Below are 20445 nucleotides of genomic sequence, written 5' to 3'. Positions count from 1 at the left end.
ATGAACAATATAAAGTAACTAAAGCTGTCAGGCAAATGTATTGGAGTAATAAGTACAATATTTTCCTCTAAGATGTAGAAGTTACATAAAATGGAAATACCCAAGTGTAAAGTACAAGTACCACTGATAGGGGTGTAAAGTACAAGTACCACTGATAAGGGTGTAAAGTACAAGTACCACTGATAGGGGTGTAAAGTACAAGTACCACTGATAGGGGTGTAAAGTACAAGTACCACTGATAGGGGTGTAAAGTACAAGTACCACTGATAGGGGTGTAAAGTACAAGTATCACTGATAGGGGTGTAAAGTACAAGTATCACTGATAAGGGTGTAAAGTACAAGTATCACTGATGGGAGTGTAAAGTACAAGTATCACTGATAGGGGTGTAAAGTACAAGTATCACTGATGGGAGTGTAAAGTACAAGTACCACTGACAGGGGTGTAAAGTACAAGTATCACTGATGGGAGTGTAAAGTACAAGTATCACTGACAGGGGTGTAAAGTACAAGTACCACTGATAGGGGTGTAAAGTACAAGTACCACTGATAAGGGTGTAAAGTACAAGTACCACTGACAGGGGTGTAAAGTACAAGTACCACTGACAGGGGTGTAAAGTACAAGTATCACTGATAAGGGTGTAAAGTACAAGTACCACTGATAGGGGTGTAAAGTACAAGCACTACTAATAGGGAACTCAATATATGTTATGGGTCAACATTTAGTCAACGAGCACACAGCCCAGAAGTAATTACAGCAGCACAGCGAGCCGTCGGCTCTCGGGGATGATTGGCCCCCGGTCACAGCTAAGACTCGGGCTAGCTCCTCTCTTCAGTTCCCATGGTGCTCTCTGTTCTCAGGGCTTTTTTCCGCCAGTTTAACCGCAGAGACACGATGGCGCCTGACAGGTGCAGATGGACAGCGCTAGGCTAAGTGACAGTGGCTTTCCCCCGGAGCAAGAGGAGAGGGAGCCCACGGCAGCACCCGGGAAGAGGGACTGTTGTGTAATGGACTGTGTGTGTGATGAGGGTCATAAAACAGCCACATATTGCACGTGGTGGGTAAGAGGTTAAATCGATCTCCTCTGACACCCAGGAAGAATAACGACGCCTAGAAAAGAAAATGTTCCTCGTTTCCTTTGCGGACGTTGAATATTTGAAGAACTCCCCAGAGTAGATTCATCATCATCACATGAAATCAACCGCCCGCCCTCCATCGGTGTTTTATTAGCTCCGGTATTAACACAAGAGGAGCTGTGACAGGCTGTGGATTCTTTGGCGTTTTCCAATATCGTACTACACGGAAACAAATATTCAGTATTTACACAGAATGCATTGCACACTGCGGGGAACAGCTATGTGCCAACAAAAGGGATCATATTTTAATGTACAACATAGTGTGTAATTCACAAAGACACTTTTAATCCCCCAGGGGTCGTGGGAGGATTTCCTTCTTGTTTCTTTTCATTGAATATCTGTGCATTTTTCTGAGTGAGGCTGCTGAGTCACTAAATCAAATCTCTCTTTATCCGGCTTTTATGGAGCATGAGTGGATTCTAGACAGCTTATAACGGCAGACATCTGACCCTGCAGGCTTCCTGCGAGCTGCTGGCAGATAAAGAATAGAAACAGAGAAAAACACTGTGTGGAGAAACATGTGACGCGTGTTTAGCTTCCTTTAAATTTGTAAGTCAAGTGATGAATCTAACAATACCACGAAGATTTAAAGCCCCTCTCACAGTTTACTCTGCTACACCCCCACAGCCCAATATCGCGATGATTAGATGCAAGCATCCTCTCTGCCATGAGCTCACGTGATACATAAGAGCAGGGACTACTTAATATCTTTATTAACTTTAAAGACAAACAGAATCTACATCAGTCAGTCAGTCTTTTAATTGTCAAAGACGGACACAGTCCGCCTGCTGGAGAGTGAGGTAACATTTTCTCTGTAAACTTTGGTCATCTCTTTTATGAAAATACGGAACATTTTAAACACTTCTGTATTTCACTGTACGAATGCTAAACAAACACTTTCCCAAAAGGCAACAGCTCACATAGGCTGTAAAACTGAATAGCATCTCCTACGCTATGAAGTATAAAATACTAATAAATAGAATAATACTAAATCTGTGTGTGCAAAAGAGTGTCCACCTTGGCTATGTGCCAATGTAAGCAATTACTTCTTTAATTGTTTGATCTCGTTCTGCTTTTGAGTCTAAAGCAGAGACTGTATACAAGAAGTGGACGTAGTCATGGTGATGTCACCCATTGGTTTGTGGACTGATGTTTTGAAGCCTCGAATTTGGCGATTTTGGCCGTCGCCATCTTGGCTTTTTGCAACAAATGGAAGTCCATATTTGGACTGCAGAAGAGTGACGTAGAGTCTCTGGTAGCAGCAGCGACCTGTTAATCACAGTAAGCCATGCCCTAAAGCATACTCTGCTTTATGGTCTATGTGACTCTAAATGGACCATCATTTACTAAATGAACATCATGCTGTATTGAAGAAGACTTGAAACTAGAGATTGAGACCATAAACTCATGTTTACAATGTTTACTGAGGTAATAAATCAAGAGAGAAGTAGAGTCATTTTCTCATAGACTTCTATACAATCTGACTTCTTTTTCGCCCCCTGCTGGCCAGTAGAGAACATACAAGTTTTAAGACACTTCTTCATTGGCTTCACTTGTCAGAACCGGAGGTTGCCGCCTGGTCCTAAGGCTGCATGAAATCAGTACGTCTGGGTGATGCCGTCAAATGTGCGCTAGCATGTTGCATGCGTTTCCATTCACGTCCCCTCCAACCGGCGGAGCAACGCCGACACGCCGTCCTCTTCTTTTACACGACTCTCTGTTTTGTAGCTGACCGGGAACCAGCAGGAGGGTCGTCCAGTGGCCTTGTGTCAGAGGTCAAGCGCTCATGTGTCGATCTGTTTCTATTCAGGTTAGTAACTGTAATGGGAGATCCTTAAGAGAATTCAGTTTTGTCAGTTGACCTTTCTCCCGTATTCACCTCTTGATGACACTGCTGATGATCTCGCCCTCTCTTTATTTAAACCACATCAGTGCAAGTCGAGCCTGCTGGCAGCGACGGCCTGCTGTATGCGGAATGAGCTTTCAGGTGGATTATTGCAGGGAGCTTCGTATTCTGACGACGCCGCCGCGCCGATTTCGATTTCTCCAAAAGAGAGCTTGGACTCACTAATGTGTTTCTGGCTTTCTTTTCTCTGCAGAAACAACGTGCTGCTGTGAGCGAGGGGGTGAGGTTAATCTGTATGTGTTTGAAGTCAGGGCTGTGCCTTATTGACTCTCTTCAACTCTATCTCTTTTGCACACACATATATCAGCGCTTTGAACTGTGACTAAAGCTTTCTCTGCGTCTCTCTCTTTGCCCCTCTTTGATCTGTGTTAAAAGGTTAAGGTGACTGTGGGGGATTGGGCAGGGCAGGGAGTGCATAAAGTTCACCTTAGTTTAATCAAAGTTTTCACCTCGTTGGCACAGAGCACAAACACCTTCACTAGTACATGACTGTTTTTATAACGAAGAAGTCCAACGCCAATATTTCTCACAGCACAGGTGATCACATGACACAGGTGAGCTCCTCTGCAAAGACAAGATCATAAAATGTAGCTAAAAAAGACGTAATGTGCAGTTAGTTGGGAGAGGTTACATTGGTAAATGGTAAGTACTTTCCACCCACTCAAAGCTTTAACACTACATGTCATCATTCACACACTGGAGGGTTAAGTGTCTTGCCCAGGTACACATCGACATGCGACTAGCGGAGCCGGGGATCGAACCGCCGATCGAAGGAAGACCCTGTTCTCTACTGAGCCACATTGGAATGTCTAACAATGCCTGGAGAAAATTTGGTTCGGACATTGTCCGGAGTTTCCCTTTCACACATGTAGCACACGACATAAGATTGTCCGTGTCTAACGCGTTCTCATCTGCTGGAAATACTCTGTTAGGTTTAGGCGAGGGTTGGCGCCTGGAGGCAGGACATGATGCTGATTACGCCGCTGTCACGTAATCGCATCGTCTTTTGGTCACAAACAGCCGAGTCTCTTGCCGCTCCTTGAATTTGTCCGTCAATTTCCACACCGACCCTCACCGACAAGTTCCCAAATTTCGTCATCTGTCCAGTTAGACATTTTATGTCTTCCTGTAAATTACCCTTCTTCCATTCAATCTCAGATTTAGAGTTTTTCCGGTTTTGCCCCAGTCCCGATGAAGATGTCGCCCCCACCGCCCACTCACTCGCTGTGAGTGCTTACATTGGGTTGGCGGTTCCCATTTCAACTGCCACCTTTACTCTCCTCAGTTTCTTTAACTTAAGTTTGTTGGTTGAACTAAAAGCACTGGAAAAAGTTAGTTCTTCAATCAGAGCCACTACTCTCGTACAAATGCATTTCTAAAGCTCAACATTTGAAGACATTCAAGCTGTTTCACGTTGCAATTCTCCTGCAGAAAGAAGCACATCTACATTTTATTCAGAACACGGAACCAGATTTCTTCCCCCCCCCCCCCCACCAGCAGAGAAACCTTACTTGGATGTAAAAGACAGGTATGTCACTAGATTTTTCAGCCAAGCACTCTCCCCCCATTCTTCAGATGAGGCCCAAACAGCATCTCTACGAGGGCTCAACAGGAAGCCGTGGCACCCTGCTGCTTCGTGCAAACTTCAGCGCTGCTGCTGCTTTGCTAAATGTCACAAGAAAATACGAAGAACGTTTTCTTCAGTTGGAATCTGATTGGAAGCTCATGCTGTTTTTGAGACGTCAGCCTTGGCGCATTATCATTAGCATCATTTCCCCACCGAGCGTTTCCGCGCAAACTCCTGCGTGGGAATTAGAGAACACACAGATCCCCGTGCTCATTACTACTGTGGCGGCATACACCTGTGTGTGTGTGTGTGTGTGTCTGTGTCTGTGTGTGTGTGTGCGAGAGTGACTTATTATGGTGATGCACTGCTCATCATTGTTATAGCGGTGCACATGAGGGAGGGTCCGTGTGTTCAGTGTGGTTAACGAGACAGCTCTTCAGCAAGCTTCAGCATCCCCTCGTCATGGCGATGGATGGCTGCTCCGCTCTTCACCTCTTCCCATTGTTTCATTCCTCATCTCTCAGTCTGCCGGGTTTCTCGTGGTTTCTTCCCCACGTCATTTAGCCACCACTTTTTCTCTCACACAATTCTTTTCTCTGCTCTTTTCCCCCCCCTCATCCATCCGGTCTGAGCCATCTCCATCCATCTGTACGTCTTACCCCCTGACCCAGGGGAGCCAAACAGAGACATCAGCATAAGTAAGGTATGAGGTGGTGTACCATTACCACATACCCAAACACACACACACACACACACACACACACACACACACACACACACACACCACTGGCATCTCCACACTCTTCCATCAGGAGGAGGGGAGCACAGGGTAAGGGTTCCCAGGGGAAGATGTTCATGTTTTCCTTGAAGGAGGGAGACGCCAAAAAGCCCAGAAAAACAATTGAGAAGACGGGGAATGAATTCAGCGAGGCTGGGAAGAGCTACAAACACACTTATGAATAGAACGCGCTGATGGTGAATAAATCTTTAAACCCTGGCTATAAATGAGAAACAATATTGCAGAAACTACTCCCGGTGATGAGCGCTGAAAAATGTATAGGACAATTAGCGGTCTGGGTATTAATATTGGAATAAATACAGGATTTACAATGGCTTACTGTTTGCCCAGCTGTGAGGCAGCCATGAATATTTCACCCCTGGATGAGTAAGTTCTGCTCTGTGTGAATATTTTACGATGTGGATTTTAACCACTCTCCGTTGTAATTCTCTGAAAGATTGAATACCTCCGTCGAATATCATTACGTGCTTGTTTGAAATGACCCGCAGAATAAAAAGAAGGGGAGGAATCACACTGCCGAGTACACACACACACACACACACACACACACACACACACCCCTGGGCGACCAGAGCATTATTACCTCATAAATCATGCATAAATCACTTGATCATCTGCAAACTAAAGCTCAGAAATCATGCGTGTCTTTTAAAATCTCTTCATGTATGCCGCTGAGTTTTCACGTATTGTCGCTGTGACATTGTAGCCGGACTAATGGCGTCGCTCTCGTGACGGCACTGTTGTATAACATGCAACATTAGCATCCTCACGTGCAAGGCCGCAATAAGACACCATTGGCCCCGTGGCTACGACTTTTTCAAGTTCACCAAAAGCTCACTGTAGGCCAATATCACTCATAATACACACATATATGCGCTTACACACACACACACACACACACACACACACACACGGAGAGAGAGAGAAACTTCTCTCTACAAGCTCTCACCCTTCACTCAGTCCGTCAGTCAGTAACAGCAACAGATCTCAGTCAGGTGTGGAGCTGCTAACATGCGTCTCTCTTGCAGTGGCAGGTTGTGTTGGAGTAAAAACCCCGCTGCCGTTGCGTCTTTACGCACCGAGCATCCTGCTGTGCCCCCCTGCCTTGTTCCCGTTCAGTCAGGAGTAGAACACAAAGTCAGGCAGGATTCTTTTCTCCCCCAGTGAATTGTATTCGATTCATTGATTCATTCTAAAATATGATTGGCTCATATCTTGGTCAGCTCTGCCATGAACGTGTCAGCAGCATAGGGAGGAGTGGGAGACACAAGTGACGGTATCTATGGCGCTGCCATTGAGGACAGATCAGCGCACTTTCACTCTTTTATATTATATATTTATGTTATAATATGTATGGGTTAAATGATGATTCTAAATGTCCCGTAGATGTGAATGGGAGCGTGAATGGTTGTTTGTCCAATGTCTGCTGAAATCGTCTCCGACCCCCCACCCCTCCCTCTCCCTGCTACCCTGGAGAGTGAGCAGGTGAGAGTAATGAGCTGATGAGGTGAGTGTGACTGGCAGGTGCACTGAATGAACTGATTAGGTGAGTGAGGAGCTACAGAAAGAAACAAAGACACAGAACACACAGGGCAAAGCCTGATCGTGACACTGACATGTGTTTTAGAGTTTGAGTGTGAGAGAAAACACCACCTTCTTTCTCTGTCTTTGTCCAGAGAGAAAAACAACAAACATCAAGCAGGTGTTCAGAGTTAAAGTATTGCAGATGTCATAATGAGTGCTGCAAACATATTTACCTCTAAACAGTAATTGGTTTCCACAAAGTTGTCTTATGTCTAAATGCTGTCTGTATATAAGCTATCATGACATAGAGCAATGAGTTTGCTTCCCCCCACCGGGACAACCTGTCTGTTTAAAGCAAAAGGAATCCAGTTCACCGCTAGTAAGTATTTTTTACGAAAAACTAAGAAGAATTGGAGAAAAGACGAATGCAGTGTTCAGACGTGCAAAGCTAATTAGAGACCAGTCCACATAGACTCAAAGCTGCAACTGCTTCCAAAGGTGCATCTCCTAATTACTGACTCAGCAGGGATGAATTCTTCTGCAAGCATGTAGTTTATATTTGTAATTAGGTTCCAAGTAGCATTCAAATGGCAGAACAAGATGGCAGCAAAGCAGCAAGGACAAACTGACAGGAAGGAAAATGGTCTGGTTAAATATCTGGAGGACTGACGAGGAGAGTGGGGACAGGTGAGCAGGTGGGCGGGGCAATGTCAGGTGATGGGTGGGGAAAGGAGGGAAAGTCCTCGGGTGAGAAATGTAGCTAGAGAGTGACACAGTGAAACGTGTAAACATCCAACATCTTTATCGACGCTGTATCTTTATTAAGACAGGCTGAACCATCCACTGTCTTCTGTAAGGACTGTTTATAAAGAGTGTTACCTAGCAGACAGTGTCGCTATCAATCACTGTGGATTAGTATTAAGATGCAGTTGTGTAAATATGTGTAATTATATTAATGGAAGTACAAGCATACAAAGCTAGAGAACGTTTTTTTCTGAGGCCCCACTTTTATAAAATGACAGAGCAATTCACAAGAGGTCTTATCTATAACTCGTGAGAAGATCTGTGTGTAAATCGACACTCCTGGCCATTTGAACTGCCATTCCCTCATCACCTTATATTCTCTTGAGCAGGTGAGCACCTGACTGAACACAGCCGTACTTTTAAACCTGCTTGATCCCATGAGAGGTTGACCTTAACCGAATGTACTGGAACACATGAATGAGGACAACGCTTGCTGACTGTAGCGTTTGGAATATTTAAACTGCACTGAAGGTGGAGTTGGCATAATGACCGGCTGCCTTGGCGGGGTTTAGCATCTTAAAGGAAACAGTGAGGTTAGCGGCTGACAGGTTGACAGGCTGCCGTGCTAGAGACACAGGATCATTGCAGGAGTCAGGAGCATCAGCTGTGCCAGCCTGGTTGGCAGCTCTTCAGGCAACAATAGCCAGGACTCCCAGACCAGACAGGTCAGGGCGATCTCATGTCACCCAGCAGTCTGCTTTCCACCAGAAGAGACAGGCTTATTTTCATTATTCATACCTCTCTTTCCATCAAAGTATCTTGTAGCAGGAGCAAATGGCACATCCACGGGCTTGAAGCACAGATGCTCACAAGTCTAAGTCAGGTCTCAAGTCTTTGAGCTGGTGTCCAAGTCTCAAGCCTTTGAGCAAGAGTCCAAGTCAAGTCTCAGGTCTTTGAGCTAGAGTCCAGGTCAAGTCTCAGGTCTTTGAGCTAGAGTCCAGGTCAAGTCTCAGGTCTTTGAGCTAGAGTCCAAGTCAAGTCTCAGGTCTTTGAGCTAGAGTCCAAGTCAAGTCTCAGGTCTTTGAGCTAGAGTCCAGGTCAAGTCTCAGGTCTTTGAACTAGAGTCCAAGTCAAGTCTCAGGTCTTTGAGCTAGAGTCCAGGTCAAGTCTCAGGTCTTTGAGCTAGCGTCCCAGTTTCTTGTGGTTGTAATGAGCGTTCTGTCATCGGCTTCATGCCATCCGGTCTGCTTAGAACACAGACTAACATTATCTAATGTATCCAAAAATGCGGATGACTGTATTATCATTTCTCCTTTATCTTTCAGCATTATTTGATTGATTTGTTAGCATCATTACTGTGATGGCTCATTGAAAACAAAGGAAAATTCCCAGAAGTTAAATTTACCTCTGCTATTTCTCATGGTACACTTATACACACACAAAGTTAAGACCAAGACCAGACCAGTGTTTCAGATCAACTTGAGGAGTGCCTCTGGATTACATGTCATGTGTTGGACGTGACTTAGTCTCAACCCCTCAAAGTCTTGGTCTTGTCTCGTTCTTGATACATTCTGGTCTCGGTCATGACTTGGTCTTGCTTAAGGTGGTCCTGACTACAACATTAAGGTATCGTCACACGAACACCAGTGTTAAATATTTTCACTTCAATTGAAGCCTAAACAACCAATGAGATCCAGATTGTTGTATTTATTCACAGCACATATTAAATCTGATGACATCACATCGTTTTTCAGGGACAGACTTTGGGACATGACGTGACCGGGCAGGAAAGTGAACACATACATACTGTGTCATGCAAACCGCCATTAGCAGCCACTGCAGCTCCGGTATCCGGGCTGTCTGCCCCACAGGCACCGCCGTCACATCGCTCACCTGCAAAGATGTAACAGAGCGCTGCAGAGAGAGAGCAGCAGCCCCGTCCACGCAAATCTTCACAGCAGCCGCATCATATCAAAAGGACCACAGGGAGCGCTCACATGAATGTTGGAGAACTGTTGAACTCAAGCTGTTACTGAGTGAACGCAGGCTGCATGAAAGAATAAGGGAGTGTGTATTGTTTTTCTGAATTATACAGAACAATGACCACAAGCATTTTTTTTTGTAGCCATCGTTTTTTGAACCGCTATTCTTTTTATAGCTCTAGCTGTAAATGTGGCAACGGTGCACACGTTTCACAGAGTCTCCTGGGTGGAGGCTTACTCATTTTGGGACAGGAAACAGCCGACGTCTCCAACTAGTTTCTACCCAATTTGTTTGTCTGGCTCCCAGCCTGCAACTCCACTACAATTAGTTAATACTTTCCAGTGAGTCTGGGCTGAGAAACATTTTGTAACACACTCTGTGTCCTCTCTGTGCTTATATTCTCCTTCCAAGCACTAACGCTGTTATTAATACGATGCTTTTATCGGGAAATTGAATACCGAGCGAAGACGCAGTTGCTCTATGTGGGTTAGTGTGGACTACAAGTTAAAAAATGTGCTCTTTTCTTCAGAGGGATTGAAGAGCAGAGGTTGCAGGCTGTGGGTTGGAGATCCTCTTCATGAAGTGTGACCCCTTCAAGGACTATGTTTCTCCATTGGGTTCTGTTTTCCTCCCAGTGACAGGTTTCAACATGGAACTTGTCCTTGACCTCCAGGGCCCCACTGGACTGTTGAGGCCAGAGGATGTGTTTTAGTAGACATTAGTCAGGGCTCATTATACGGCTGGCCTGTGACGGTGGCAACCAGTGTGTGTCATTTCAATTTAGATTTACAGTTGACAGTGTGTACATATAATCCAAGATAAGGCAGCAAAGGGCCGTGCTATAATCTATGAAGACGTGAATAATGGTCGTGATCAGGGTTGTCATTTATAAAACGTGTGATCCATTCCAAAAGTTACCCAAGCAGAAAAAAACAACAGTGATCATCAACAATCTTCCCCTCATAAATCACAACCAATTAGATCAATATGAGCCTCATATTCTGCTCAAATTCACTCTCAGGATTTATAAATAAGGACTATTGTGACTTGGGTCCCGATGGTTTGTCATTTTTTAAAAGTGGGTCGCCAGAAAGAGAGTACGTTTCATAAGAGTCTCGTATCACGCTTAAAGAAACACCGAACACCACGTGGTTAACTTTGTAAAACTATTGGTTAAACGTGGTTCATGTGTTAAAACGACGTAACGAGACAACGTAACAAAACAACATAACGAACCAATGTAATGTAAAAATCATGAATAAATAACAGACGCCCTGAGCTCTTACGTAACATTATGTCACAAGTGTAAACTCAATGTTTACTTTGGACGTTTGACCCATCCACCTGCCCTGAGTGGACTGTTTAGCTCTTTTTACTACTTCACATTGCTCATTGTAATGTCTCACTTTGCTCTGCCGAATGCAAAAATGTGCACATAACAAAGAAAAAAAACTCATAATTTCCATGGTTTCCAGAAACGTACAATGCCAACATTTGTTCCTGGCGACAGGACTTCATCAGCCTTTTTCATTGATAGCACTGTAACAGACAGATAAGGACACATCCTGTTCAAGCCTGTTAATCAAAACTTGTTAGCAAGTGTTCCATCACATCACAGAGGAGCTGTCGCATTCAAAATCAGGGCTTAGCGCTACAAATGTCGAGCTCAGAACGACTGAAAGGGAAACAGATAAGGGAAGAAAAGAGGAGCAGAAATCAGGGTGTAAAAGAAGAGCAGAGACTCGAGGCATTGACCTAGAGAATGTGTAAATATTCTTTCAATCGCCGGCGGCCTGCGGCAACAATCAGAGAGAGGATGACTGAGCCGCTCCATTCTTTTACATGAACTGTGGTAATAGTGTCATACTGTGGAATTAGCAAGTACAAGAACCAACGCATTTTCCATTGCAATCACGCTTTCAAATTTTTCACCCATTCAATTTAAAAAGTCACATTTTCTCATAGCAAGCTGACGGAGTCCAGGAACTGTAGTCACACAGGAGTCATTTACAATATTTACTTTCAACCATTGTTTGATTTTATACATGGGCCTTGAACAGTCATGAACTTGGAAGTTACTTTAGATAAATGTGAGTCCTGTGATAGCATCAGGCGACAACCATGAGTTCTGGTGAGTGAAGCCGATGCGGAAGTCTTAAAACCTGCATTCTCTCTACTGACCAGCAGGGGGCGACTCCTCTGGTTGTATAGAAGTCTATGAGAAAATGACTCTACTTCTCTCTTGATTTATTACCTCAGTAAACATTGTAAACATGAGTTTATGGTCTCAATCTCTAGTTTCAAGTCTTCTTCAACACAGCATGATGTTCATTTAGTAAATTATGGTCCATTTAGAGTCAAACAGACCATTAAGCAGGGTATGCTTTAGGGCGGGGCTACTGTGATTGACAGGTCGTTGCCGCTACCAGAGACGTATACGTCACTCGTCCGCATTCTAAATATGGTAACTTCTGTTCATTGACGGCAAAAAAAACAACATTGGGACAGCTGTAATCCAAGATGGCGACGGCGAAAGCGTCGAACTCAAGGCTTCAAAACGGCAGTCCACAAACCATTTCCACTTCTTATATACAGTCAGCAGATAGTTAAGCTAATGTAAAATCTGATACATCCCTAATAAGGGAGGAATAAATGTCCTTGTTTCCTGTTTGTCCTATTTCTCCCAGAGAGCATGACTGTGACTCACATATCCACGTCATGGGCCTCAAGGTATTAACAGCAGACCGGTATACATCTTGTTATTGTCCATCTTCATTGCTCCGATAATGACCTTCACCATACTGCTGCAATAGCCATTACTGATGAGTCATGGGTGACCGGCCGCTTTTACGTTCACATCGCTCCTCTCTCTCTCACACACACACACACACGCACATATTAAATTGTGTTTTGAGCCTGAATGAGAGACATATAGTCATATGGAAGTGCAAACAGGAACAAGGCTAATGTGGTCTTTCAGCAGTAGACGCAGTGCTGCACATCAGACACCGTTTCCCTCTGAGACACTTCAGTTTAAATTGATGACAGCGGCACACGCTTGGTTGAGTGAGAAGTGTGTACAATCCACATAATAAAAAAATGGAGCTGCTTCACGTACACTTCCATTGATTTACCCATTGCATGATGTGCCCTTCTCTGCATAACAATATTGAGTTTGTGTAATCCTAGAGGAGACAAAAAGAGGAAGACGGCCGCTGCTAGATGGCACTGCGGTAGGGTTTGCTGCCATTTTGGGCTGAAAACGTAAAATGTATGTAAATACGAGGATCATTTTATTTGAGGTGCATCAATTTCTCCGTATGAACACTTAAATAGACTTAATTTATGTCTATGTCCCATACGGTGTAAAGTTCACAAATAGTTTTTGTATATACAGTATGTATCAGACCAACAGGACTGTGCCGCCCTCCACGCTCATATGGCCTTTAATTGAGACCATAAACTCATGTTTACAATGTTTACTGAGGTAATAAATCAAGTGAGAAGTAGAGTCATTTTCTCATAGACTTCTATACAACCAGAGGAGTCGCCCCCTGATGGTCAGTAGAGAGAATGCAAGTTTTAAAACACTTCCGCATTGGCTTCACTCTGTGGAACCGGAGGTTGCCGCCTGTATGAAACCTGTACCGTGGATGTAATAACTTCTCTGCTCCCGGCTAGTAGCACAACGTAAACAGAATTTGAGGACTATTTACTAACACACAGGGCAAAAGCCCAGGGTGTGACCTCTCAAGCATTGGTTATAATCGCGCGAGGCTCCTGTGCTCAACCTGTTCGTTGCGGTTTTCTCCGAAACGCCCGAGGACGTAGACGCCATAACTCAACCTCCGCAATGGTGAGGAGGAATTATAGTTAACCGTAAACTCATCTCTCATATTCCTGGACTACTTTATTGTCTTTATAAAAGCCCTGTAAAGAAATAATTCAAGTATTACATGTTGATGAAATAAAGGTTGAATGGATTTTGATGCTTGTGGACTTCCAACCCGCTCTCATCACATACGGACACTTCAGAACCACTTGGCGTCACTTAGGTTTTGGCATTGAAGCGATGTGGTTAGGTTTAGTAAAAGATTGTGGTTTGGGTTCAAATAAAGCTACGTAACTTAAGTAAGTAACTGAATATAAGTCAATGTTAACTGTTGGTTTCACGTGGGACACAAACAGTGGTCTCCTGGGTCAAAGTCCTGTCCGTCCACCCCGACCTCCTCGCTATGCAGACTTTGTTGCTCGGAGCATCCAACAATGGATGAGTTTACATTGGAGTAACTTTAAAGCCTGGTACATCTAAGACGCTGAAAATAAAATGCACGCCACGTCTGCTCCGTCAACCACTTTAAGGTCGAAACTTACGCAAGAGGTCAGAAGAACCACAAGTGAACCAATCAAACAAAAAGGCCATACGCTGCCAAAATCCAAAAGAGAATTAAGAGAAAATCCAAAGTCCAAAAATTAGCAAAATGAAATAAAACAGCATCAGGTACACCGGGATAAGTAGAACAAAGGGAGACACAGCAGACAAACCGACAACTGACAGTTAAAAGACGGGACTATAAATACACAAGAAACTAATCAGAGAACAAGACACAGGGGGGACACGAGGGCAGGCTGAAAGCTGATTGGTGGAAGAAAGAAAAGGGAACAGAGCGAGGCTGACGAGACTAATCTAACACAGGTGATCCACAGAGAAAAGGAGGGGGAAAAACACAAAGACAGGAAGTCAAACAAACACGGAACACAAGAGCAGAGGACTTCAAAAATAAAACAGGAAACAGACTAAAGAAAAATCAAGATCATGACATCTGCGCCACCATTCGCAGTAAGTGGCTTCCTCGCACACACTCACATCTTTCCAAAGGTAAAGAAGGCCTGATGTACCCTTGTGCTGGACTTCAGATACGTTTTCTGATCACTTAGGTTCAATGGAATATGGCTCCCTCTGTAATTCCTTAACTCAGGCAACTATTTCTCTGTAACTGAAAAGGAAAATGAACCAAAGATAGTTTACTCACCAGCAATGTTAAACCACTTATTAAAACTCTGGCTCGCCAGCCTGACCCGTCCCCCACACATGATCTCTGCAGATCAAACCAATTATCACGGAACAATCAGTCATCTTAAAACAGCTACGTCTCCCTCTGAGGAGGCTTGTATCAGGTTTTATAATATATAAGATATATAAGATATATAATCTCATCTTGTCTTCTGCATGGTGTTCTGGCTCCATCCAGCTTGGGAGGAAGCTGGCACGGGGATTGGTGGGAGGATACGGGGTGAACTGAACTCCACTTCCAATCCGGTTCAAAGTTGTGCATAGGACTGAGATGACTGAGGCAGCAATGTTGAAATGTTTAGCTATGAATGATGCTCGATGTCTAAGCCCCATCAGACACACTCTGTTCTTTTCTTGTTCGTTCTCATTGCTGTTTTTGGAATCAGCTCTGAGCTCCTGGGCCTTATGGAAATAAACAGCTGATGCTTCAGCTTTTTGCATCCCTGATTGCTCGTAGAAGAATTGAATTGCATTGGAAATGCCCTAATCCTCCTCTTCCTCTTCCTCCTCCTCCTCCTCTTCCTCCCTGGTGGCTCAGGGATCTCCATTAATTTTTACACAAAAATATCAAATACACTCGGAGAGGATTGACAGCCCAATCTCTTTTGTTGTGTGTTTTTTCTTCTTCTCCTAACTTAACTGTCAGTTAGCTGCTGTGCATGTGCACAATTATTTTTCGGCAGCTGTCGGAGTTAACAATGGACTTTTCTTTACTTGCCACCCTGGCTTACTGTGTGACCATGGCAACCACAGAAAATGGTTAGTGTAGAAAATAATGGAGGACCACCACTGACCCAACATGGAGTCAGAGAAACGTCAGCCTTCTGGTGTTCTTTAGCTAAACTTGCTATTTGAATGGCATTATATTGTAAACGCTTTATTTGATTTAGAGCTACGTTCTACTTTCTATACCTGAAGAATAACAATAACCTGCAGCATGTAGTTCATTTCATTGATAGCATTGGATGCTTTTTTACCCACTGTAAATGATCCTATACAAAATATCTATTTTTCAATGAAGTTTTATTGCACATTTTCTGAAATGATACAAAACAGACATTCAACAGAGAAATTCAAAAGACAGCAATCCATTAAAGAAACATAAAGAAACAGACATATGGACTGCAGCGGGGTATGTAACGGCCACAACGTTCAACTTTCCACTCGTCATGCAATAGAGCTGCAGCGATTAGCCGACTAATCGCTTTGTCGTTCCACAGAAAAACATTTTTGCAACCATCTTGACAGTTGACCAATCGTTAAAAGTAATATTTTAATCAAGACTTGCAAAGAATGCGGCTTTTTTTGTTTGATTTTTTTTGCCAAAAACAAAGTGACGTAATTCTTTGAATGAATTACATGTTGCAGACTATTTTGTTATCACTCTAAATATTTGAGAGGGGGGTGAAGTTGCAGTGAAGGAACTAGGATTCATGACCTTTTGTTATTGCACCGTGTTGGCTGCCACCCTGCGTCTGACATCATGTGAAGGGGTTTCCTGAGGTCCAGCGTTTCAAATCAGCCAATCCATGTGTTTCTTTGTTATTGGTCATCGTCTCATCCACGTTGCAATCATTCCCTCAAATATCGGTTGCTTTCTTTTCTAGATTTCCAAACACAATCCTGCTGTTTTGAACCACTGTCCTGTAGCAGTGCAGCAGGCTTTGTATGGCTGTCATTTAATCCAATGTAACCCAGATGGGGCTTAAATGAGCTCGACCAAAATATATGGCCAAGAAATGAATGTTATCTAAAAACCAGTGGCAGCCAGCTCACTTTTGGTGGTTTGACGCATGGGGGGGAAGCAAAACATTCAATGTAAGAGAGATAAAGTGGGGATAAAGACGGGATCACACGTTTCAGCCATTTCTCATTAGAGCCATTTATTCAGTGATGAAAAGAGCGAGCCATGGAAAATGTCATTAATCCACAAAGTTACGACTGGAATGTTAATTCAGAGCGGGCATAAAACAGCTCCAAGTGATATCATCTGTGCTCTTCACCAGACCCAAATACCAGAAGACGGTTTTGTGACAGTTCAGCTCTAGAAACGTGTCGCTCAGACTGAAGAGCCTCAGCTCTCGTTCTTCCTTAATGACACTTGAGTTTTATCCAATTTTCAGCTTCAGTACGCCGCTGTGCATTTCAACAATGTGCAAGGACAGGCACTTGAAAAAAACGAAAAAAAATGCCATAAAAAGTAATGTATCTATATTTGGTCTATTTTCATCAAAAGGCTTCCAGGATCCAGTCCAGAAGCTATTTGCTGACAGACATTTTTAATCCCTCGATTAGAAGCAAAGAAGCTTATCTCATAAAAACAGACATCCGAATCAATCATTTAATCTGCCGCTTGCTCTCTGTAAAATATTTAAATAGAAAAGAAAATAGACTTTGCTTCTTTCCACTAAATTGTTTAGGGGAAAAAAAAAATCAGCTCACTTGGCTGCGAGGAGAAGCGGGGGAATAATTAGTCTCACATTTACCTCCCATGAGGGGACACTTGGAGAGACATTAGTGAGCGCAGACGGACTGGATGAAAAAACATTCGGAGTGACAAGCGTCCCCTGTCAACAGACTGAGCTTCGGGGACATATTTGTGTGCTGCTGATAATCAAACAATTAGCACGAGTTACACACTTTGGACGTGAGAGCCTGCGTGTGATTGCCGATGCTTCTTGCGTTACCTTGAGGTTTGTTTGACTCTTCTCCAGGAGCAGAATCATTTCGTCCTCTGTGCACGCTTTGATGGCAGTACGGATCAGATCGCTTTCTAATAAAAGCATCCTTTGTGAGGAGTCTATTACGTTGTTAGTAAAGGCTTTATTAATGGTTAATTAATGCCTCATAGAGCAGTTATGAGCCCTTAATAAGGACAGCGTTTGGGTTGCAGCAGGACAGTTGTTCATGATGAAGACATCTGTGATGGACCAAAGAGCTGCGTCTTCATTGTTATTAGAGCTGCTTATTCATAACTTAACTATGACTATAATAAAAGGTAAATTAACATTTATTAATTATTTGACTCTTGATGACACCAAGTAGAGAGCTTTTTTCCAACCCATTATTAATGGCTCGGAAGTGATCTATAAAATCATTAGTGAATGATTAATTCATATGTTACAACTTAGAAACCTGTAATAACGAGCACCTCAGTGGAACGTCTTTAAATCCTGTTCTCTCTTTTGAACAAAAAAGACAAAATCATCCCAAAAGGATTAATAATAATAATAATAATGCATTATACATTTAATTTTTTGTTTTATGACGGCGTTTGGTCATATTTGCATAGAACAGTAATCATGGTCAGGGAGCCTGTTTGGTCGTCGTTCTGCTAACAGAACAGTGTGTGTGTTTGGCTTGTGAGCTTAAGCTAGCAGCTAGCTTTTACATGGCGGCTTGGTGCCTTCGCCAGCTTAGCTGCCAATCCGACATGCAAACTGACCCTCACGCTCAGAGACTTGGAGGCTGAAGGAGCACTCTCTTCTTCTCCACACAATTTGAAATTCAGAGCATAACTCCCCCTCAGGTAAACACTGTTAGCTCTGTCTGCACTGTTGCCCTTGTTTGCACTGTTCGCGCCGTAAGCACCGTTAGCTTCTAGCACCGATAGCTGCTAGCACCGTTAGCTTCTAGCCGTCGGCTCAGCTGTCGTCATGTTGAGGGCGGTGTGGAGGCAATCTCTCAATCATGGTCACGCTTGGAATTTCCAATTGATCACTTTTAAGTAAACCAAATATTAATAATTATTTTGAAAATCACTTGTGAAGTGAAGTTTGACTGCAAACTGAATGACTTTTTGGATTTAAGTTGGACTTACACATACAGTTATAATATCACCACTGTTAGGTTATAATAGATTGCTCCATGGACCCTGAGGTTGTGGATGTTGTATTCATTGTAACCCCTTTTCTTTTGCCTTACATTCTGATGCTTTTAATGGTTTTATGTGAAGCACTTTGAATTGCCTTGTTGTTGAAATGTGCTATACAAATAAACTTGCCTTGCCTTAAAAAAAAGGGTGTTTGTTTTGAAGATCCAGCGTGTCTGCAGTGCTCCCGAACTAGCGGAACCATTGCAGCTGTGATTAACCTGAATTATGTGGTCAACTTGTTGGGTTCAGCTAGCTCAGTCACAGGTCCCTCTTGAGCTGCAGTTTCATGTCCCTGATGTGCCGGAGGAGAATCTTCCCTCTGTGCTCCAGAGTGCGGATGAGAGGCCTGAGACCGCTGGCCCCGCCTTGGCTGTCCCAGAATTCCCTGTCCGTGTAAAGGGAGCGTAGAAGAAGACTCTCGAGACAGCCTGACTGGAGCACCGTCACCGCTCTCTCTGGAAACCTGACGACAGAACAGCATCGTATTTGATGTGTTGTGGCTTCAAAACAAATGCGTAAACCCTTCCTGGAAGTTTCTAGAGGCGGTAATGTTCTCTGTACACCTCAATATAAGAGTATTGCACCGATTGTTTTTCTTGCAACCTGATCCAGTGTCCACTCAACCCTGTTTCCTACTAAATTAAATTCCCATACAACTAACTTTTTATTGTGAATTATAAAATGGTCAGTCCCCACCCTGTATCCTTGCTGCAAGTTGAGTACCACTGATGTACAGTAACTGGGAATGCACAACCAAGTCCCCAGAATAAAATATTTGGCATTGTAAGTTTACAAAAAAAAGAAAGTGAATGTTTCAGAATCAAAAAATGCGTTTCAACAATTCTAAACACGTGTATGTCACCAATATAGGGTTAAGCTATTTGGTTAGGTACAGTAAAAGGTCATGTTTTGTGTTAAAATAAGTAAAAATACATCACTTTTGGTTTAGCACAGGACATGAACAGAGGTCTCCTCGGTGAAAGTCCCATGTTGGACCCTTCCTCCTCCCTTCACGGACCTTGATTAAACAGTTTGTGATACGTCACATACAAACGTAAATTGGGAGATTCATGTTCTCCATCAAAGCGTAATTGACGATGCAGATTCGTAGTATGGGAATGAGACCAGGGCTGGATTGCCAGCAATGTATCAAATCTAAAACAAATACTTGAGCAAAGTTTATAAAAGTACACTGGAAAATAACCAACTTTTCCTTTTATTTTGCAGCGATGGGGAAACAATAGAAGACCTGAATAATCTATATGCATTCAGTCTCACGTCCAGGCTTAAGATATCTAAGAGCATTTTATGGAGCGGCTCAGTAATCCTAAGTGACAGACAAAGGGGGGAATTGTATCAGACCCGATTCTTTCAGCATGTTGAACAGCAGGCTAATTGAATGCTCACTAATCTAATCAGACAGACACTGAAACAAGCCCTAACGACTTTCCAGAGGACGTTTCTGCGCTGCTGAGTTGAAAGCTGTTCACCGGGGAAATATGTTGTTTGGATGTGTTTTATTTTCTCCTGAAAACATTTCCTCTCATCAGTGTTTGTGCCTGCTGTGAGCCCCAAGAAAGAGCTCCTGACTCTGTGGGACATCGAGCACAGAATGGAGCAAAGAAATATATAAATATAGTTCAAATTTGCATCTTTCCTGCTTTGAAGCAGCATTTTGTACTCACTCATCAATGCCTTCAACCAGCCGGAAGTTGAGGTTGTTGGTGGACTGCTGTGGTCTGCCGGCGTTGTCTATGAACACCAGTCTGGAGGGATCCTTCTTCCTCACCTGAACACACACACACACACACACACACACACACACACACACACACACACA

At 43.4% G+C, this 20445-nt stretch overlaps 1 protein-coding gene across 3 annotated transcripts in view; it reads right to left on the bottom strand.

Moving 5' to 3' along the window:
- Positions 1 to 15459: 15459 nt before the first annotated feature.
- The window catches only part of gask1a (golgi associated kinase 1A), a 40359-nt gene continuing 35373 nt past the window's right edge, over positions 15460 to 20445 (bottom strand). For all 3 annotated transcript variants that reach the window (XM_031868673.1, XM_031868671.1, XM_031868672.1), the window contains 2 exons: positions 20291 to 20394; positions 15460 to 19068 (listed from right to left, as the gene is read on the bottom strand). In XM_031868673.1, the coding sequence (XP_031724533.1) occupies positions 18864 to 19068; positions 20291 to 20394 (309 nt within the window). In that variant the 3' untranslated portion in view covers positions 15460 to 18863. The remainder of the gene's footprint in view (positions 19069 to 20290; positions 20395 to 20445) is intronic.

This window comes from Anarrhichthys ocellatus, unplaced genomic scaffold (assembly GCF_004355925.1).
Source record: "Anarrhichthys ocellatus isolate YVR2014 unplaced genomic scaffold, GSC_Weel_1.0 scaffold43, whole genome shotgun sequence".
Classification (NCBI taxonomy): domain Eukaryota; kingdom Metazoa; phylum Chordata; class Actinopteri; order Perciformes; family Anarhichadidae; genus Anarrhichthys; species Anarrhichthys ocellatus.
The sequence above is the reverse complement of the archived record's forward strand: the minus strand, read 5'-3'. Positions and strand labels throughout refer to the sequence as shown.